Here is a 21,098-nt window from a genome sequence, read left to right on the forward strand (position 1 = left end):
CAAGTTTATTATTCTATTTTTTTTTTTTTTTTTAGATAAGAATATTTCATAGTTGGTGCTCTAGATTTTCTATTATATCATAGTATAAGACTTGCAATGGTTATCTCTTTTTTAGTGATAATAAGATCTGACCATTAATTCATTTAGATGGTGTCAGCCTCCGTTTGATGTGAGATTCCCTATCAAACTTCAACTTTATGCTTTTAGCGTCCATTCATGATTATTGCCTACATTTATTATTCTATTAGGAAATAGAAAATGCATCAGGAATTTTCTATTCTGATATTCCTGCTACATTAATTAGCTGGAATTCTATAAAGAAGACCCTTTTCTTCTCAATTGTTTGATTACTTCTTGCCTTATTTGAGTAGGCTGAGATCTTTATCATGAGAATGACCTCTTTTTCTGTGCATGTGTATCAATTGTCTTTATTATCTGAGTCCTACATCCCTCTATCTTCTCGCAAAATTTCTTTGGGATCAAATGTTAGGATACTGTTTCCCCTCCTCATCTCTACACTCACTTCTCATGCACATCAGTCTTTATTTGTTCACATAAGGAGAATCCTTTATTTCTATCCCGTATATTTTTAAACTGTCTAAAACATGAGATTTATCAATGTTGCATGGCATATGACTACAGCAGAAAGGTTGGATACAGGCTGTTACAAGTGTCTAAACCTCACAGGCTTTTTTATGGAGAAACATACTTCTTATGCAAAAACAGTACACGGGATGTTTTAAGCAATAATAATACATTGTAGTACTAGGTCTTTATTTCAGTAATGTTTACTGCATACTAAATTTATAATTTCCATCAGTGGAATTCTGTTTTTATGTATAACATTTAATAATTCCTAATCATACAGTTAATTTAAAATGTTTTGTGACTTAGGGAAAAAATATAACTTTAGACTATGGGATTGGTTTGTTCCAAAACATGGACAGTTATATTAGTGTAGGAGGGTGTGTTTTTTTACTTCATGAATACTATTTTACAGTCTAGACTAAAATTTTTAAAGCAGTGATTCAAAAAGAGTGTACATTTAATGAGTGTTTTTGGTTTTCTAGAATTCTTTGCTGAACTGGATAAAGTAATGGGCCCTCTCATCTTTAACGCAAGCATCATGACAGACCTAGTGCGTTACACCCGGCAGGGACTGCACTGGCTTCGCCAGGATGCCAAGTTGATATCTTGAACTAGACACATTCTCGTTGCCTCTGATTTTCTCCACAACACTGTGTTACATCACGAAGGAAAACTGCCATAACATGCCACCTAGTTGACACTAAGAATGAGGAATGGTTTTCTCCTCCCTTGTTCATGTGTTATATTGTTTTTTATAACCCAAAGCCATCATGTCAGTTGACCCCTTTAATATTCCCGATATGAAAAATTATTTAAATGCTTTTAAATCTGCAGCATATTGATAAGATGGTATCGGTGATCTGTAATAAGATTGGAATTCCAGTTGCAATTCATAAGTAATCAATTGAAATTCTATTTATTTTAATTGTTTTATGTTCCCACATTGGGGCTAGTTTAAAACTTAGTTATTTCTGCTTATAAATTTGTCCTGTTAAATATTTAGCATAAATTTAATGTAGGCATTTTTATTTATATACTTTAGGAGCTTTGTTACCTAATAATGTCTTTTTGTGGTAGCTCTTCTAAGAGTCATAGTTGGTTCATCTAAAATATGGACATGTTCTTTCTATACCCACTACCTGATAATATTTCAGATCTTAACTACAATTTTATTAATGCAAAATTTATACTTAATATTAAGGATATTCTTCTACATATGAAAATCAAATATGAGAAGATAGCATTCTACATGTATGTAAAATGAAATATGTCTGATTTGGTATGCATTATTTCAAGAACTGTGAATGTGTGTTAATAACACTAACAATCACAAGGTGACTACAACTTGCATTTAATGCATTACAAAAGAGGGCAGGCAAACTTTCTAGGAGAAGCATATCAAATGAAGGTTTTCATAAAAGGACAATCTTGAACTTTATGGATTTTACTAAAACCATGTATTCTTTTGTGTTGCTAATTATTTGACATTTAATTGAAATAATGTAAGTTATTGTTGAGCAAAGGATGATCCAAATCCTGAAAGTTGCTGCCTATACCTTTTCATTGATGATGTTTAAAAGGTAAAATCTCTCTTCAGAATTCTTACATTAAAAAATCTTTTTCCACATTAGATTGTGATGCTCTGATAGGAGCATGCAGTGACTGATACAGGAATGGGCTAGAGCTTTGGTGTGTGTGCTTTTGTTATACAACTTAGAGTTCTAATGCTTGATGTAGAGATTATGAATTTCTCCTTTTAAACCGGTTTTGTAATTAGTCCCTTTATATTATGAAAGCCTTCACCGATGATAAAAGTTTCTGATGGAATCAGAAAATTCACACTAGAAAAGTCCCTAATTTGGTTCAATGTGAGCTCTCATGGGAAGGGGTGGAGAGTAGGGATATTGCTTAAGAAGCCAGCTCTGTAAGAGTTGTATATCAAAGTACCTTTTCCTGTAAGGTGCATATAGGAGTCAAAGGTGAGAAATATTTCTTCTATCTTGTTTTTAGTGCCCCTATCGTGTCTGGTGTGCCTTAAATCTTACCTTTAAATGAAGACTCTGGACTGTTTACAAATGAAGTTTTACACTAGGACCAGATCACCCATACAGTTGGTCTTCTGCAGTAACAATGTTAAATTCTCTCTCCTTTTAAATCTTCCTTTGGGGTTGCATAAAGATTAATTATTTCAGAAAAGCTAATATTTTAGTAAATGACTTAGTCTAATCTATTGGGTAATGCTGCTTCAAAAAATTGTCCTCCCCATTCTAAAAATGAACTCACCCAATCAGAAAAAAGGATTATTCTGCTATTTATAGATGATTGCTAAGGCTTGAAATGGGAAAGAAGGGATAGAAAATCTCCAAGCCCAGTGGTGCAGTGAATTCTCTGTTTGAGTCTCTTTTACACTTATTTCTGAAGCTAGAGAACTTTCATTGTCCTGTGGCTTCATATTTCTAGAGCTTCTTAACTGTTTTGTACCTCAAGCTGTTTTTACATATCATTGAAGAATGATGTCTACAAATTATGTTGAGCACCCTTTTCCCTTGGAAAAATCGCCTCTGCTATCTTTCTAACTCAATCTTTGTGTGTTTTAGGAACAGTTTTCCTTAAGAGGACAACTTCTCATGACCATGGTAGTTATTCAGTAAGAAACTTGCCACTGTTAATCCAGTAGATGTATGTCCTGGCCTTCTGACTTCTCTGAACCTGATTCCTTCATTTGCAGTGATGTCCTAGGAATGGAAAAAGTATCCTCTGAGCTTTTAGATGGTCAGCAACAGCAGCCTCTGGGCACTTCTGAGTTTCAGTGTGTTCTAGTCTCTTGTGAGTCCTGAGAGGCAGCAGGAACGTTTCTAGGGTCACACCGACGTTTTGTTAAAGCAGAGTTTCCTGCATGTTTTATGGTGCTGCTCTAAGATACTCTAAGAACTGGGCCAACTCTTGGAGAATGAATTTTTCAAGTTTTTCACTGTGGTGGGTTTTTCCCTCCAGGTGGTAATGGGCAATGGATCAAAATCCTATCCTAAATAATTGAATTTTTAAGGTAATGTTCTGTGGAAACACCACTCCCTCTCCTGAGTCCATCTCAAAAGTTCTGTCTGTCTTCATCGGCTCCAGCACATACTGTAGACTTCTTTACAGGTGACCATTCCTCCTTCCTCAGTAGGTGTCTTCAGTGTTCTCCAACCATTTAAAACTGAATTTGACAAGTGGCTAAAATCTTATTTAGTCTGAGACTTGTATTTAATATATAGTTAATTCTAGAAATAGCAACTATTTAAAAACTACTCTGTTGACTGCTGTTTAAGACCACACTTGTATGAGTCAGCATCCTACACCATTGAGCTCTTTACAGGCACCCAGGAGCACAGTTGGTGAATGAAGTTGTTACATAGTAGTCTTGCTCAACCTGGGCTGGGCTGTGGGAAGAGCTCCCCTCCAGGTGATTCTCAAGCTTCTACAGTCCAGCCCAGGCCGTCTTGCTGGGGAGTATTCAGCCCATTGCTTGCCTCAGTGCCACCTTTCTCTGGGCAGGTAGCTGAGGACTGACTCTAAAAGCATTGAGGACTTCCAATAAATTTACAGTTATAGTTGTTGAAGAGTGTAGAAGATTGACTATCACTAATTTAATTCCCCAAAGTAAAAGCAATCTAGAGTAATGTGTGCACATGCCTACACACCCCTGTGCTGTGAGGAGTTCTCACACTGATAGATCCTTGGGCATCTGGGCTGCACTTTGAATGACACACTTGTGGCTTTATTAGATTCACTGTTGTTGTTTTTACTTGTTATTTCTTTTAATTAAGGAAAGGTTTACTCAGCTAGCTCAGACAGCATCATTTTGTGTTTAATGACAGAAACTTTGGGAAATTACCTTTATTGAACGAGCTTTCATTGTGAAGCAAGCGCCTGCAAAAGGCCCTGTTCTAAATGAACGTTCCGACTCTGGAGGCCGGCAGCACGCTGGAGTTTCAGAGCAGCCAGTGGTGTCTCCAGTCCGTGATGCCTGGTTGTGCAGAGGAGAGGTAGCTGTGCACTCTTCTAGGCGTGAGGGTATGCAACTTTGGATTTTAAAACTATGTACACATACACACTTTATATATATGTATGTATGTATGAAAACATGAAATTAGTTTGTCAAAAATGTGTGTGTTTAGTATTTTAGCTTAGTGCAACTATTTCCACATTATTTATTAAATTGATCTAAGACACTTTCTTGTTGACACCTTGAATATTAATGTTCAGGGGTGCAATGTGTATTCCTTTTAGATCTTTAAAGCTTAATTACTATCATTTGTAGTAAATTAACTTTTAAAATATATTTGAGCCCTTTTGTTGTAGTATAATAGGGCTCTTACAGGGTGGGAAGGATTTTAATTTTCCAGTTGCTAATTGGACAAAATGGCCTCGTGTATTTTGAATTATAGGAGTTTGCTTCTGGGTCTCAGGAACATCTACTTAGAATGACTAATTTTAGGCAGATTGTGGTGATGTTTTCAAAAACAAAACAAAACCTAAGAAAGTTGGGAAAGCATTTCGAAACCATATAGGCTCCTGTAACTCATGTTCCCTAATTATGTGGAACACAGAGTTCAATGTCATTTAGCTTTGTGTTGGAGAGGCAGACTTTTTCCCAATAATAAATAATATTGCACATTTAAGGTTGCTATTCTGTAAGATAAATAGAAGAGATAAGTTTGGAATATGTAGTGACAAGAGGCCAAATTGGTCATGTTTGTGAGCATATTTTTTACATACTCACTTGAAGGAGAAATTTGGTGTAGACCCCCAGACCCTAGAACCAAGCTGGTGAGTGACAGGAAGAAAGTTATTAATAATCAGTAAAGCAGATGCTGATTCTATTCAGTTAAACCCTATGGTTAATTAAAAAGAACTGTCTCCAGAAAAGGGAATAGAAAGAACATCTAAGTCTCTTCTTTTTGATAAAATTTGGTCACAGAATAAGGCATCAGAGTTAAGTCTAAACCAAGTCTTGTAGATCTTGAAGTATCATAAAATAGCAGCCTAAGTAATCATCATGGAATGAAGTTGATTTTCGGGAATGTGGGCATTGACCCTCTCCTTGCTACCATTGCTCAGCTAAGCATAAATTGCCATTCTTAAAAAGAAACAAAAAAGGCTCTCTAAATGAGCATGGGGGGGGGGGGGGGACCTACCACCCAGAAATTCTAGTAATATTCAGTTTTGACCTCTTCCTGCTTCCACGTGGAGTTTCTTTTCAGCTTTTAACCATTGGAGTTTTCTACTTGCTGTGTTCCTCTCTGGAAAATATCTCTTTGAAAATGCTGCCTTTCAAGTCAGTGCCATGATTATCCATACTGTTGAGTTTGTTGTTGCTGTTCAATAAGTGTCCCTATTTTATAACTTTGTGCACACACCTGGCAAATCACTGACATTAGCATTCAACAGTACTGGGGTTGGGTTAGGGTGGGGCTCACCAACAGAGCTGGCCCAAGTGGCAGTACCTGAAAAGGCACCATCTTTGAGGACCAGATATGGGGTGGGTAAGCACAGTTATGAAAATTTCTATCTAGCCTCCGTTTTGAATGGTTTTAAGAAATTTTGTATATGGAGGATGGAAATGCTTATATATTTATTGAAAATCCTTTTATCTTATTTGAAATTAAAATTATTTGGTGAATAATGGTTTGATATTTGGGGAGGGTTTTGGAGGGGAGGTAACACCGCTGATAAATTAGAAGCCTTGTTGATTCTGCAGAAAGGTACTGTTAGTGTCATATTGGATGCCTTTGTTTTGTACATGATCCAAATCTTTGTTTTATATTTCTTTTATCCAAAATATTTAGGCATCTGACATTTTCAACCAAAATTTCAATTATATACTGTGATTTTTATTTGTTGCAATATGTTAAAATTTCAGAGGTACTTTGGGGTTCAAAAGCTAGGATTTCTAAGTCAGTATGTGCATTTCACATAATAAAGCTGTTAATGGTGAGCAAAGTATTATATACTAACTAGATTTTTTTCCACATCTGTATAGTATATTATATGTATTTTGTGGTATTGAGATTATAGAAAGTTTAGAGTGTCAAACATGCGTTTAATGTGTATTTTTAAACAAATTTATGGCAATTAAAATATTTGGAGACAAGGGTATCACATTTCAATTTGTAAAGATCTTTTTAACTCTACTGTGTCATTAAGATGCTTTGTATAATGCCAAACCATAGCTGGAGAAACTAAGTTTAATAAATATCAAATAGATTTTCTGTATTAAAGTTTATAAACACTGTCAATTCTCACTTTGCCCTTTTCATGTAATTTCTGTTTTGTGTTTTAGGATCCAATGCTAGACTCTTTAAAAATCTGGCCCCGCTAGTCCAGGTCTCATTTACTGATTATAGAAATTCTGCACTTTTGCTGGCCAGGGGTCCTTTTGCATAGATCAGAATTCACCCTGCTCCAACAGAAATCTCAGACAAATCCTTTTTGCTGTTCTTGGTGCTTTGGGCTTTTATTGTTTTATTTAACTAGATTTTCTTTCAGTTCTACCTTCTGTTCAGTCACAGACAAACTTGGGCACATCATCAGGTAGCAAGTGCCAGCATTGCCTGTCTTTGGCACCATACTGAAGAGTTCTTTTACAGGGAGCAAAAGGCTAGGATCCAGGGCCACGGCTTAGGAACTTGCTGAGCACATATCTATTACTAAACTGATGTCTATAGCTTGCCGTTGTGTTCTTGAAAAAAAATAGTTAATTCTCACTACTTTTGTTACTACTCGCTGTTAACTTTCAAGATTGAGAAGTAAAACATCGTCATCACTTCTTGGCCTTTTGGCTAAGATCAAGTGAGAAGTAACAACACATCATTATTAGGCAATGCTGTTTTTTTGTTTGTTTGTTTTTCATATAGTAAACAAGTAAACTTTCTTCCCTTCAAAGGCTTAAATTCCAGACTGCCAGAATTTCAAATTTGAGACCTTTAATAGTATACATAAAAAAATAAACTCTAAATTGACAAGTTCAGTTATGATCATCTAAATATCAACATTCTAAGAAGAAACGGAGACCAATTTAAAGCATACACCTGTCTTTAAATATTAAAAACACAAGATTGCTTCACTGTGTCTCCAGCCAGTATGCAGTTAATCAATATTCCATAGAACGGAGCATTGCTGTTGGTGAGTTCTGTCCTCCTTTCCCCCGGTATATACATCATTCCTGGGCCACACTTAGGGAACAGCGTCTCTTTCTAAGGAAAAAGAAAAGGTGGTTTTTAAGACAAAGGTAGCAGTGCCTAAAGCCAACCTGCTGTTTCCTTTTTCTGATTGATCTATCCAAGCTTAGGGAGGACTGCAGAAAGGAAAAGCACCACTCTCATGACACCTTTGTGGAGCTGTCCTTGGCCCTTAACTCTTGAAGGATTCTCCAAAAAGCTCCCAGCCTCAAGTCCTTCATCCCAAGTTTATTCTTAGGTCTGTGTATGTGCTGGTCTTTGCCCAGCTTCCCAGGCCTCTCTGGCTCAGCCCTGCTCCCAGGTTGTGGAGTACCTGCATAGCCTGGTGATACACTCGGAATCATCCCGGCAGGAGGCTCCAATGGGCCTGAGGGAAACCCCTCTCCAAAATGGGGTCATTCTCCGCAGCCTTCTCTTTGCTGAACTCAGTTCCGATATTGGGGAGCCATCTACCTGTAGGGCAAAGACAAATTCACCTTAGGTGTGGAAGAGTTGAAACTCTGCTGCACATCTTGGAGGAATGGTCATTTCTCAGGATGCTGTAGACCGAGGGCAGAGGAAACATTCCTCAGGACAGCATCTGGCTCTCAGGTTCTGCTTATAGCACCACCATCCCTGCACATCCACATGAGTATCCTTTTCTTACCTGGCCCAACAGTAGCAGGCAGATCATGAGCGCTGCGAAGAGTTTAAAGTGCCACATCTTAACACGAGATGGCGGAGCCTGAAAGCCAGGTATAGTTCCCACTTTCTTTTATAGACTGAAATCTGCCTCTTTCACGGTTGCCAGGTGAGATGGGAGCAAAGTTTATTTTTGCAATCAGGGTCGATTTAATAAGTTAATGTCTACCAGAGGAATGTGCTCAAGGCCTGCCTTTCAGGCACGTTGTATTTACTGATCTCTCACCTGGACTTTGAGTGATTATGTTGGCTGGCTTGGACCCTTTCACCTATTTTAGCAAAGGTCAGCATAACCCCCACCCCTGTGAAAGCCACATGAAATCACTGAGGGAGGCCAGGCACCTAGCCACATTTTTATTCCAAAATAGCTCAGCGAGATCACTTTAATCAAAATGGAATTCTAATAATGAGGTCTTCAGAAATAGTATTGACCCCTTTCAGCCTTGTCTAGGAAAGAGGCACTAATCTATTGTGTTAGAGGTATTTGGATAAGGCCCCTCATCTTTCTACTGTGGGAGGATGCTTTAGCAAGCATGGTCTACAGTGCCCCAATCCCTCATTTATGTAGATTGACCACCCTAATTCTCTGCTCCAGATCATCTCCCTGAAAGAGTAGAGATCCAGTTGTGGAAAGTCCAAAACGTTGTCCACCTGCCCTCTCCCCGGGAAAGGGCTATCAGGACTGATGTGGGACTTATGTGAACCACAGGTGACGCAAATGAATGAGTATAGGTTGTGAATGAATTGGGAATGAGGGCTCCTAAACCAGTGGGAAAGCTTGTGTGGTGGTGAAGCCTTGAGTTATGGGCTTTCCTCCCAGTAGGTGACTGGGGCCTTCCAAAGAGCATGTCTTTCCAGCAGCCTCGGAGAAGCAGGTCTAGGGCTGAGCCGTCTCCAAAGCCCAAAACCTATCAGCTGAAGTCAGAATTGCTGCTGGCTTCTTGGGGCATGGATCCAAATCATGAGTAGTTATGGGTACTCATTAAATGACATGGGCATTTTAGTAAATTTGGGGGCAAAGGTGTGAATTGTGCATAAAGAGATTTATAGGACTTTAGATTTTCCTGTGACCTAGAAGGGTTAGCAAACGACAAGTGCAATAAGATTCCTTTTCTGCCTAGTGTCTGCACGAAAATTTTGCTGCTACCTATTCCCAGGCCCCTTTTTCTAATCTTCAGATGTTGGGTATTTGGTGAGAACCTGCCTGATCTCCAAGGAGGAAAAGATGGAGGAGATGTGGCCCAGCTGAAGGTGAAACAAGGTCGCTAACCCTCTTGCCAAGGGAGAAGAGGGTGGTGTGGTGGACCTCAGAGCTGGGATTGGGCAGGGTGTGGCCACAGATCTGTCTGTCCTGGTTCCAGTCCTCTCAGGACCTTGGAGCCAGGCCTGGAGGAAGACATCACTGCTTACACTTTAGGAATATTAAGGAGCAGACTTCTGCCAAACCTATGCTGTGAGTTTGTGACTAGTTAGATGCTCCTTTACCCTGATCTTGGGTCCTGAATGACCCCAGGTAGGAACTTAACTGGGAACTTTTGTGGGGTGGGGAAGAGTCTACGTGGTGACCTAGTGAACATTGGGTAAGAACAAATCTGATTAGATAAGCTAAACACTGAACAACGTGATGTTCTAGAGCCAGTTGGGTCTGTGGACTCAGTGCCAGCCTCCCCTCTATCAGCCTGAAGTGGTGTGCCAAATGAGATTTGGAAACTGCTCATTCCAAAGATGGGTACTTTCTCCTAGTCCTCCATTTCTGCTTTCCTGTACTCCTAGCAAAATCAAACTAGCCTTTTGTGTTAATAAAGCCAAAACCACAGCCAAGGGGAGGGTCTGTGCCCCAGTCCCCCTGTGCATAGAGGAAAAAAGGACCACTTATCATGGTGTGACAACACTGCAGAAGCCTTTGTGGCTCAAGCTGTCTTGTCTGCCACCTCCTCTCCAAACAAAAGAACTATTAGTTACCACTGGTAGAAGGAGCCACTGTTAGGGAAAGTATTTCAGCATGCGTTTAAACTAATCTTGCTGTTGTTTTATTTAAATTCAATATGGAGCAAAAATCAAACTATTAAAAGAGTGGAACCAGGCAGTATTAAGCAGAAGTGACAGCAGGTATCCACAGCTATCCTATACCTCTTGAGCAGTTGTGAAGGCCCATTTCTGAAATTTAAAAAGTTAAGATCTTTCAATGTCGTAGGCTCTCTACAAGTATTTTGCTGAATGAATAAATATATAATTATATGTTCCTTCCTCCAGGGAAAGGCCTAAGCAGCCTTTAACAATTTCAACCATAAGAAGAGTGCTTGGCTGGGAGGCAGGAGTCGGGTGGGTCTAGGTAGAGTAACTGATCACAGGCCATCCCATGCCCTCTTTGGGCTTTAGTCTCTTGTTCTGTCCATGAGATGGAAAGAGACCCCTGAGGCCTCTCAGGCACTGACATCTGGGGGTTCACGAGATAAATTTACAAGAAGAAATTGAGACTGAAGCATGTTAGATGGTTTATAGCTTGGTTAACTGTGAACAAAGCTCCTGGGGATTTTCTGCTTTGGAGGTAAGTGCATGGGATGAAATGGGAAGAAGAGGGTGTGTAGTACACGAACAGATGTTTGAAATACATTTCAGATGGAGCAATCATTAGGGCCTGACAATAACTAGAAACTTTTTTGCTGTCCCCAAGGAGGAGGTGCCTAATAAAAAATGACTTTCCTGAAATGGAAAAACTTTTCCAGGTGAAATTTCAACAAAGGGGCAAAGTGTATTCACTTTTTTACTGGCTAAAACTGGGCCTGCACTCAATAGACCTGTATCCCCAGGACTGTTGTTGGCCCACTAAAGAATTCCCTTCACCACATTCTGCAGCCCAGAGAGGAAAGCCCTGGGGGTAGGAGCACTGCTAGGGGAAGAAAGGCAAAACAAGAAACTGGTTGTGTGCCCCCAGCGGCAGGTAAAGGAGCTGCACCCAGGATCCAGATTGGTGGGTTATAAACACTGAGGTCCCCAGTAGCAGTTCCTCTTCCTTAAGAGATTTTACCCAACTTTTCCTTTTCTTTATGGATTTCTATGGATAGTCTCCAAAATGATCCCAGATCCCATGTCATGTGTAGGAGCACTGAGCTATGACCTCTCACCACATTCAATACCACCACCACCTCAGCACCCTGCTACACAGCTTTGTGCCCCCAAGTTAGAGAGGAAGCCCTCTGATGAGAGACAGGCTTAAAAGTAGCTTTTAACAGTTTATCTAAAAGCAGAAACTAAGGGTACTCCTGGGATAAAAAGGATTCAGACCAACAGCCTCAGTGCTGAGAAAAGGTAAGTTTGATTTTGAGCTGGTATCTCCAGAGGAGTCAAAGAAAGTCTTAAGGCAAAATGAAGTCAAGAAAGTGGGAGAGGGTGTTCATCTCCTCTAGGAAGCTTGGGGCTAAGACCAGAGGAGGTGAAAGAAATTCGTGAATGGCAGTGGTCCTCCCCTGGTGTGTGAGTCTATTGAAACTGCAAAGTTATGGATGGGTGCATTTACAGCTCTCATTCTCAAAAAATCCATGACCCAAATATGTTACAGATCAGGCAAGCCCCTGAGAATAAATTTGGACCAAGAGCCAAACACAAAAATCAAACCATGTTTGGTGAATCTTCATCATAATAGCTTTCCTTGAAGCCCACACCACCTTGCCAGATTTATATATTACTTATTTATACAATGAGTATAAAGCAACCCTATGGCTTTGTAGTAACATCTGTTTTATGGGCAGCAAGTTCAAAGTTCAGGAATGCAGGTTTCTTGCCTGTATCACTGAGAGGAAACAACAGTTAAAGGGTATGGGCCCAAGTCTGTCACTCATCATTCCTCCTTATCCTGCCTCACAATCAATGCAATTTATATTACCAAAAATGTTTTCTGTTTGAAAGTATTTTAACTTTAGTTCTTAAAAAGCAAGAATAATCACTAGAATAAGAAGAAATAATACAGCCTGAGACAGAAGCTGAACTACAGTGAAAGTTGCTGCTCTAGACCAGCAAGATGTGTCCTTAGAAGAGAGGAAATTTCTAGAAATGGAGCAGGGAAGAAGCATAAAACTGCCAACCTTGCCCCACCAACTCCTGTTGAAATGAAAAAGGCATCTTTTTGAGTTACAGTCATGTTCTCTGAGTTCCTGAGTCCCTGCCAGCACTGCCTGGATGGCTTCCCAGAACCATGACCTGGCCACCCATGAAGAAGCTGAGCCCAACAGGGGCACCACCCAGGCATCCAGGGCAAGAGGTGCATGGTGTGGAGGTTACAGGAGCTGATGACCCCATGATGTCTGGCAACAAAGGAATCTCTGCCCTTGCTGAATCAGACAACCTTTCAAGTGGGTGGGGACCATCCACGGAGCAGCTGGCACAGTGTATGAAGGCATGAGGTATAAGCTCTGCCTAGAGCTCCCCAGTGGCTACCCTTATAACACACCGTGAAGTTCCCCACCCCCTGCTACCATCCTGATGTGGACACCCAGGGTAACATCTACCTGGCTGCCCTGGATGACGTCAAGGCCACCCTGCTCTCCATCCAGAGCCTGCTAGAACCTAACATGGACAGCCCAATGAACACACTGCCAAGTTCTAGAAAAACTTCACAGCCTTTAAGTACCTGCAAGAGCCCGGCCAGTGTGGCTCAGTGGTTGAGCACTGACCCATGCACCAAGTCACTGGTTCAATTCCCGGTCAGGGCATATGCCCAGGTTGTGGGCCAAATCCCCAGTGGGGGCATGCAAAAGATGGCCAATCCATGTACTCCCTCATTGTTGTTTCTGTCTCCCTCTCCCTCTCCCTCTCCAATTATTAAAGAAAAAAATTTTAGATAAAATTACTAAGTACCTGCAAGAAACCTATGCAAAGCAGGTCCCCAGCCCCAAGTGGCTGTCCAGTCTCTCATTGTGCTTTTTCTTTTTAAAATTACGGATTTGACTGATTTTAGAGGAACATCCATTTGTTCCACTTATTCATACATCCATTGGTTGATTCTTGTATGTGCCCTGACCTCAGATGAAACCCCCAACCCTGGCAATATTGGGAGGATGCTCTAACCAACTGAGCTACCTAGCCAAGGCCTGTGCTCTTATCTTTGCCTTACATGTTCTGTCTTTGCTTTGATTTCTGTATAAGGTTGTTGTATCTTCAGCTGTGGTGTGGTATTTGTTTTGTTTTTTTCAATGAAACCTGGTTGAACCCGTGATGAATTTTTTTTAATGAAACTTTTCTACTGAAAAGGTAATTCAAAGGCTCCAAAACAGAGGTTATCTTTTTCCATAAACAGCCAGAGAGGCTTTATGGGGCATATATGGTGAAAAAAATCAGTGTTAGCAACCTGGTACAAATAGCCAGGGTGCTGCCTCAGCTCTAAAGGTCTAGGAGTTACCTCATCCCTCATCCAGGCTAAGGAAGGCCTGCCTTAGGAGAAAAGGCAGTACAGTGTAACTTTAATAACAAACTTTAGCGCCAGACTCCAACATTCACTACCTGTATACTTTTGGGCATACTGCTTACCCTGTGTGTGCCTGTGTCCTCATCTGCAAAATGAGTATAATAATCATACTTCAAAGGTAGTTGTGAGGTTTAAAAGGCTTATTTGTGTAAAGGGCTAAGAAGAGTACCTGACACAATGATTACAATATAGTTCTATTTTATTATTATTGTTATAGAAGCAGAGGGATGGGAACCAATACCACCCCCCCAGTCTATGCCATCCATACTGGCCAGCCTGCAAAAGCAGCTGCAGCTACTTTCTTGAAGATTACACTGTAGAACAAGGGGTGAGCCCCACTCCACCAAATTCCCAGACAAGCCAGAACTGTTCAGGGCTCATCCAGGAAAGGGAGTTCATTAACTCGAATTTTAGCAAGTCACACCCAGGACTCTGCCAGCAAAGATGCAAAATCACAACACTGCAGCCCATAAGAAGTTTATTGTGTCTTCAAGACACTGTACAATGTAGACTCCTCTCCCAGAGAAGGATCTTTCATAGACAAGGAAACATCCTCCTGATGAGTAGCTCATTTGTCATTTTCATAGACAGCTGGATTCTTCCTCTTTGATTTCTCAAACTCCTCCGTCCCCCATGTGTAGACAAGATAAAACGCTACAAATGCTTTAAAAATCAAAAGTGAGAGAAAGCAGTGAGCACATATAAAACAAAGGGGTCCCCGTCTTATTTTCTGAATCACACCAGATTCTGCCCTTCAGTTTCTAGTTTTCAAGAAACCACTTTTAAACCAGATAACCAAGACAGGTTACATTAGCCCTGGCCGGGTGGTTTGGTTTGGAGCGTGTCCCAGTTCACCAAAAGACTGTGGATTCGGTCCCCAGTCGGGGTGCACACAGGAGTCAACCGATCCATGTTTCTCACACTGATGTTTGCCCCCCTCAATCAAGTGAAGATTTTTTAAAAAGGGTTACATTATACACCCATTTGAAGTTGACCAAAAGGGTCTACCTGGGAAATTCTGTCATCAAACCTTCCCTATCTCTCCCCTGTGGCACATTTTAAATTTTTGAATGAGATAACAGATTATTTTCATAAACTTCACCATTTACAGTGTTGTGCAACCATCATCACTATCTGCTGCACATGAACACCAAACAGTTCGTCATTAAGAAAGTAGTGGGTGAACATGACCTCAGAGGAAGACAAGTCACACAAGTGACCTTGGGCTACTCTTAGGTTCTCTGTGACAGTTTTCTCATCTGTAACACGGAGACGATATGACCAGTTCAAGGGCCTTGAGGAGGTTTCAGTGAGAAAACAAACGTGCGCACAGCGAGGGGCAGCGCGGCGGCCCCGCGAGCGCGCGGTGGCGGCCCGCGGAGCGCGCGGTGACGGAGCCCCGCCCCGGCCAGGGCACTCACGCGGCGCCACGCGAAGGATGGACGCCTGAATGCGGCGCAGCACGTTGGGGATGCCCTTGCTGAAGTAGTGCGGGAAGGCGCGCTGCTCGAAGGGCGACAAGCTGTAGGTGATCACATGCCGCACCCGTGCCAGCTTCCCAAACTCGCGACCCATGGTGGCGGCGGAGCCTGCAAGACCGAGGATGGAGAGGCGCGAGGCTCAGTCCTGGGACGCGCCGCCCGCACCCCGACAGGCCCTCCCCGGCGACCCTCATCCTCCCCCACCCAGGCGGCGCCCCATTCTCCCAGGGGCCACCAGGACCGCGCGACCGAACCCCAATCGCTCACCGGGGTCACCTCGCCCTGCACAGTCGTAGGATCCACTGGCCTCCGTACGCCACTTCCGGTAGGGCCGGAAGCTGCTCTAGGCCATGAAGTCACTTCCGGGGAATACCACGTTCTCGCAGTCTCCGGGGAAGGCGCCGTTGCCCCCTGCTTTGGAGAGAAGTGCCCTGGTCGGGCGCCTTGGTGGGTGGGCGGTGCCTGGGCCAGGGGATGGGGCACAGCGGTGGAGACCGTTGTGCGGGCTTTGGGGCCCTGGGGCGCCCTGCCAGGCGCTCACGTTTCTCCTCTGCCCTCCGCCTTTTGGTGCAGCCGCAGGAAGCGGCCGGTGCCGAGGACATAGAGGTGACGAGAAAGGGGCCTGCCGACCTCGAGGGCCGCGCTGGCCGGGCGCTGAGCGCCTGCGAGCCCCCCCACTGTGGAGAGCGGCCCGAGGCGAGACGGTGCCGCACCGCGGCAGCGGACGCGAGGTTTCACTCCGGCTGGGGCAGTAGCTAAAACTCGGCTTGACCCCAGTACCAACTTCAGGGGCTCAGAGCCGGGGCTTCTCTTGGCCACCGCCGCCTGAGAATCCACTGGCAGGAGGTAGACTTTCCCAGGGTAAAATTAAAACGTTTCCGGAGGAACAGCCCCAAGAACTCCCAAACAATTGTCAAGCAATCGATAAAGGGCTGTTAAGCGGCGGTAAGAGGGAAGAAGGAGACACCCCTGCGGCATCCAGCTCCCCCGTGCCCGAGATGCTTTGGCCTGGGTAGAGCGGTGTGGGTACAGATCGTGACGTCCACGCTTCTCCGCCGACTTTCCAGGAGGAGAGGCATTACCGTGTTTTCCAAAGGTGCTTTCTACCTAAGGATGCTGCTGCCCAGTACAGCTGTCGGGCTGTTCTACTGGCCGCAGTGTCTGGAAATGTTTCTTTGTGGAATTGCTGTTGTATGTCCTCTAGGACTAAGGCCCCATTCAACAGTTTGGGTGTATTTTATAACCCTGCTTCCTAGCCACAGGCCAGGGAGGCTTGGCAGTCAAGGAACTTAAATTTGCAGACATACCTCAGTTTAATCATGCTTAGTACTACACAAACTGGTTCTGTATCTTTTACCAGGAGTGTGGGTTGCCTTTTTACGAAAACAGAGTCTCCTTAAGGTTGGCACTGATATCTCCTCATTTCAGCTATTCATGGCTCACCTTTGTCTGGTTTTTCTAAAACGTGATCTCTAAACGTGGTCTCAGCTCCAAGGCAAGAACATAACTGTTAATACCCTAGGAAATTCTACCACCATTTGAGTGATTAATAACATAGTAAGTAAAACTTTCATGTATTTTTCTAGCACCTGCAAACATGTGTAAACCTTTCAACCAAAATATGTACAAGGTGAATGTGCAGACAAAACAAAGATAGCAAGATTATATTTAAAAATGAGGCAAGGTTAAAGGTGATGTCCTCCTTTTTAAAGCATATTGTAGCCCAGTGGTGTGGCTCAGTGGTTGAGCGTCGACCCATGCACCAAGAGGTCGCTGGTTCTATTCCAGGTCAGGACACATGCCCAGGCTGTGGGCCTGATCGCCAGTGGGTGGCATGCAGGAGGCAGCCAATTTGATGTTCTTTCTCATAGATGTTTCTATCTCTCTCCTCCCTCCCTCTCTCTCTCTTTCAAAAATCTAAAAATATCAATAAAGAAAAAAATAATAAAGCATATTGTAGTATTCCAAGTAAATTTTCCATCCTAAGCCACCTGGGAGACCTGAGCAACCTAACAGTTCTCTGCTCTCTCTCACCCTCCAAATCAACATGTGGTAACTAATTATTCCAAGCACCTGAAAGTGGGAGAGGTGGTGAGGATGAAGGGACAGGAAGAGTAAACCTAATACTATAAATTGCATATCAACAGATCTAAGTATCATCATGAATAATTAGTTAGTTTTTCCACGTGCCTTGGAAGTTTCAGCAAGCATCTAAGGAACATTTTAAGAATCCTCATCTTTCAAAAAATGGGTTCTTTTAAGATCAGTTCTCAATTTCTCTTAGCCTTTCGGCTGCATAGCTGGTGCATTAGTATAACGATAACTTAAGAGGTTTTAAATAAATGCCTGGAGAAAGAAAGAGGAAAGCAAAAGAACCAATATATCTATATCTAATGAGGACAAATTGGATAAATAGATTGTTACCAGCTGTTTGATATGCAGCTGATAAAAATTATCTTCAGCTAGGCATCCTTGAGGTCTGATTACAGAGGTGACCCTAGCCCACCCACACACCTAAATTTTATTTAAGAGATCAACCTAGGCTCTTCCTGGCTTGTAGGAAGAAGACTGGTATGACTGTGTTCCTTGCTCGTTCTTCCAAGCCATGGAGCTTCCCAGCAAGTTCTTTTATTGGTTTGGCTGCTTTTGCTGGCTCTGTTTTCCTATTAGCCTTGGTTCTCAGGCTTCTAGGAGAGAAGCTCAGATTGCAGTCAGTGCTAAGTTGGAATCTGAGGCTGAAGCTTGGTCCTTGCTGCAGCCTCTAGATGAGAGAGACCGATCTGGCCTCTTTTCCCCTCTCTTCAAGGTTCTGTGTGATGTGCAACATGGGGCCCCTAGGCTGCAGCCAGACTCCAGAGCTTTGCGCTACATGAAAAGACTCTATAAGGCATATGCTACCAAGGAGGGGATCTCTAAATCCAACAGAAGTCACCTCTACAACACTGTTCGGCTCTTCACCCCTTATGTCCAGCACAAGCAGGCTTCTGTGGACCAGGTGACAGGTGTGTAGAAGCAGACTGGTTAATGGGTGGAGGGAAGATGATAGACCAGGCTGCACTTCAATTACAAAAAAGAACTGGGCCTTGCTCCTTGAATTGCATTTTACTTTTCATGATACTCAGTATCCAAATTCAAACAAATCTGGCACTTGGTCTTATTGTTCATTCTAGTGCCCTCATGGGTTAAGGTGGGCTAATATGATAGAATTTTAGAGCTAGAAGAGACCTGATGGCTCTAAAGGCTGAGGAAGGTGCTGCTGGAGAAGGTTAGCATCTTGTCCAAGGTCACAAAATCAAGACTGGAAACCAGGTATTTTGACTTTCAGTTGCTTATTCTTTCCCTTCTACCAATGCTGGCCTGAAAATATGCCTAAAATACCTCACAGCTATCTGTGTGCTTTGTCACACCGACTGTTTTCCCCTTGTTTATTGCTTTCTGGGAGAGGAAAGCTTAAGTCCCCATTTGGAACAGTAGGTCCTCAGGAGAACAGGCATCAGTTTGACTCAGCACCTTGGTGAGTTTGTGTGAAAGGAGTAGTGCTTTAAAAAAAGAAAATTTAGGCTCACTAGCTCATGGTTCTAACACAACAGGTGAGCGGTGACTGTTTAAACCCTCTCTCCTTCCTCGCTGTCCTATTTTATTTTGGTGGTTTTAGAGCCTCCATTTGTCTATCTCAAGTGTTCCAAATTAATTAAGCTTTTTTTATTGACACCATTCATTAAGGGTTAGAATGTCTGCTTAACAAACCTAGTAAATGTTGCTTATTTTCCCTCTAAAGAGTCCCTAAGAGAAAAGTATTATTTTCCTTATTAGCTTCCTCTGTTTGGAGCAAGTTATTAAAATCCTAAAAATAAAACCGTGTAATAACAATTTCTGTTACTTTAATTCACCACCAAATCGGTTCTGACTTTCTGGTGAGAAAATAATCCACTTGTAGTTGCTGGGAATTAGTTATGGTCCCAATTACCTGTATTTTCTATGTAACCACCCCCAGCTTTTCTGAGGTTTGAAAAAGTGGGAAAAGAGAAGAGAGAAAGCACATCCCGAAGTACTAAGTCCTTGATTTGATTTCCTGTTCTGTTTGTGTTCAAGCTCTACTGGTGAATTGTTTTTCTCCCCAGGAACGGTGCCATCAGTGGACCTGCTGTTTAACCTGGATCGTGTTACTGCTGTGGAACACTTACTCAAGTCAGTCTTGCTATACACTTTCAACAACTCAGCTTCTTTCCCCTTTGCTGCTAAATGCATGTGCCACCTGGTGCTGAAAGAGCCAGAGTCTTCTAGCAAGACTCTCCCTAGAGTCCCACGTTCCTTTACCTTTAAATTACAGTTTGAATTTAGAAAGAAATACAAATGGGTTGAGGTTGATGTGACCACCCTGCTTCAGCCTCTAGTGGCCTCCAACAAGAGAAGTATTCACATGTCTGTGAATTTTACATGTGTGAAAGACCAGCTGCAGCACCCTTCAGCATGGGACAGTCCCTTGAACCTGGTACCTCCTTCACTGCTTTTATATCTGAACGACACACGTGCTCAGGCTTATCACAGGTGGTATTCCCTCCACTATAAAAGGAGCCCTTCACAGGCTCCTGACCAGAGAGGTCTGTCTGCCTGCCCTATGGGAGAAGAGACTGCTAAGGGAGTAAAATCTTCCCGTCACCGGAGAAGTCAGGAAACTGTCAGCTCAGAATTGCAGAAGCCTCTGGTTCCAGTTTCTTTTAATCTGAGTGAATACTTCAAACAGTTTCTTTTTCCCCAAAATGAGTGTGAGCTCCATGACTTTAGACTTAGTTTTAGTCAGCTGAAGTGGGACAACTGGATTGTGGCCCCTCACAGATATAACCCCCGATACTGTAAAGGGGACTGTCCGAGGGCAGTTGGGCATCGGTATGGCTCTCCAGTTCACACCATGGTGCAGAACATCATCTATGAGAAGCAGCTCGACTCCTTAGTGCCAAGGCCATCGTGTGTGCCTGCCAAATACAGCCCTTTGAGTGTGTTGACCATTGAGCCCGATGGCTCAATAGCTTATAAAGAATATGAAGATATGATAGCCACTCAGTGCACCTGTCGTTAACATGTAGCCCTCTAAACTAAAACCTTGAGCCTCTTTGGCAAAGTGAATGCCCTGTGCCTACCTGTGTCTTCAGGACAAAGCTTCACGTGACAACTCTAAATATAATGCAGTGTGTCTTATATAAGGAGTCTGTGTAAATTGGCACATTTTGTGGCTTCTATCAGTGTAAAGGGATAACATCTGCTTTTTTTACTTGCAAATGTAAATGAATGTAATTATTTTGGAGAGGTTTCCATTTTTTTACCTAAGCAGTTTTTTTCTTCTTTTTTTTGATGTTAAAAACTTAATTAGCATTAATCTTGGATGGGATTGCAGCTCTAAACAAACAATTCAGTGTTATACTCTTATTTAGTGAAAGAATAAATTCCTGTCAGTGGCATAAATTTTCTGTATGTGTGTTTTATTAAATAAGGACTGCTTTTATATGGTGGTTTGAAAGGCAGAGGAAGCATGTCTAAAAGCTATCTTTTAGGTTGACGCTCAACCACTGAGCCACACTGGCTCAACTTTTGATTTCTTTCAGAGTAAAAAAGAGAGTAATTTCTTTACCTAAATTCTGATGAAGAGAGGTTCACTAGGTTTAGAGT

General features: G+C 42.4%; 4 protein-coding genes across 9 annotated transcripts in view; 2 read left to right on the top strand and 2 right to left on the bottom strand.

The window, feature by feature from the left end:
* AFF4 (AF4/FMR2 family member 4) overlaps positions 1 to 6,823 on the top strand; it is a 71,176-nt gene extending 64,353 nt beyond the window's left edge. For both annotated transcript variants that reach the window (XM_036281723.1, XM_036281720.1), the window contains exon 21: positions 1,071 to 6,823. In XM_036281723.1, coding sequence (XP_036137616.1) covers positions 1,071 to 1,198 — 128 coding nt within the window. In that variant the 3' untranslated portion in view covers positions 1,199 to 6,823. The remainder of the gene's footprint in view (positions 1 to 1,070) is intronic.
* Positions 6,824 to 7,551: 728 nt separating this feature from the next.
* On the bottom strand, positions 7,552 to 8,533 carry LEAP2 (liver enriched antimicrobial peptide 2). Its single transcript, XM_036241568.1, has 3 exons — positions 8,458 to 8,533; positions 8,125 to 8,264; positions 7,552 to 7,826 (listed from the first exon to the last, which is right to left on the bottom strand). Exons 1-3 carry the CDS (start codon positions 8,512 to 8,514, stop codon positions 7,790 to 7,792), a joined length of 234 nt encoding a protein of 77 aa, XP_036097461.1. The 5' UTR covers positions 8,515 to 8,533; the 3' UTR covers positions 7,552 to 7,789.
* Positions 8,534 to 14,414: 5,881 nt separating this feature from the next.
* LOC118615608 (cytochrome b-c1 complex subunit 8) lies at positions 14,415 to 15,770 on the bottom strand. Its single transcript, XM_036240693.1, has 3 exons — positions 15,702 to 15,770; positions 15,375 to 15,542; positions 14,415 to 14,616 (listed from the first exon to the last, which is right to left on the bottom strand). The coding sequence occupies exons 2-3, from the start codon at positions 15,526 to 15,528 to the stop codon at positions 14,522 to 14,524; spliced, it is 249 nt and encodes an 82-aa protein (XP_036096586.1). The 5' UTR covers positions 15,529 to 15,542; positions 15,702 to 15,770; the 3' UTR covers positions 14,415 to 14,521.
* Positions 15,771 to 16,188: 418 nt separating this feature from the next.
* On the top strand, positions 16,189 to 20,832 carry GDF9 (growth differentiation factor 9). Of its 5 annotated transcripts, none has more exons than XM_036240592.1 (3): positions 16,189 to 16,280; positions 18,241 to 18,436; positions 19,556 to 20,832. In XM_036240592.1, exons 2-3 carry the CDS (start codon positions 18,304 to 18,306, stop codon positions 20,509 to 20,511), a joined length of 1,089 nt encoding a protein of 362 aa, XP_036096485.1. In that variant the 5' UTR covers positions 16,189 to 16,280; positions 18,241 to 18,303; the 3' UTR covers positions 20,512 to 20,832. The 5 variants fall into 5 exon arrangements, with proteins under 5 accessions (XP_036096485.1, XP_036096481.1, XP_036096483.1 ...); XM_036240588.1 differs by having other exon boundaries at positions 16,196 to 16,991; XM_036240590.1 differs by having other exon boundaries at positions 16,196 to 16,530.
* Positions 20,833 to 21,098: the final 266 nt, after the last annotated feature.

Source organism: Molossus molossus, unplaced genomic scaffold (assembly GCF_014108415.1).
Source record: "Molossus molossus isolate mMolMol1 unplaced genomic scaffold, mMolMol1.p scaffold_m16_p_4, whole genome shotgun sequence".
Classification (NCBI taxonomy): domain Eukaryota; kingdom Metazoa; phylum Chordata; class Mammalia; order Chiroptera; family Molossidae; genus Molossus; species Molossus molossus.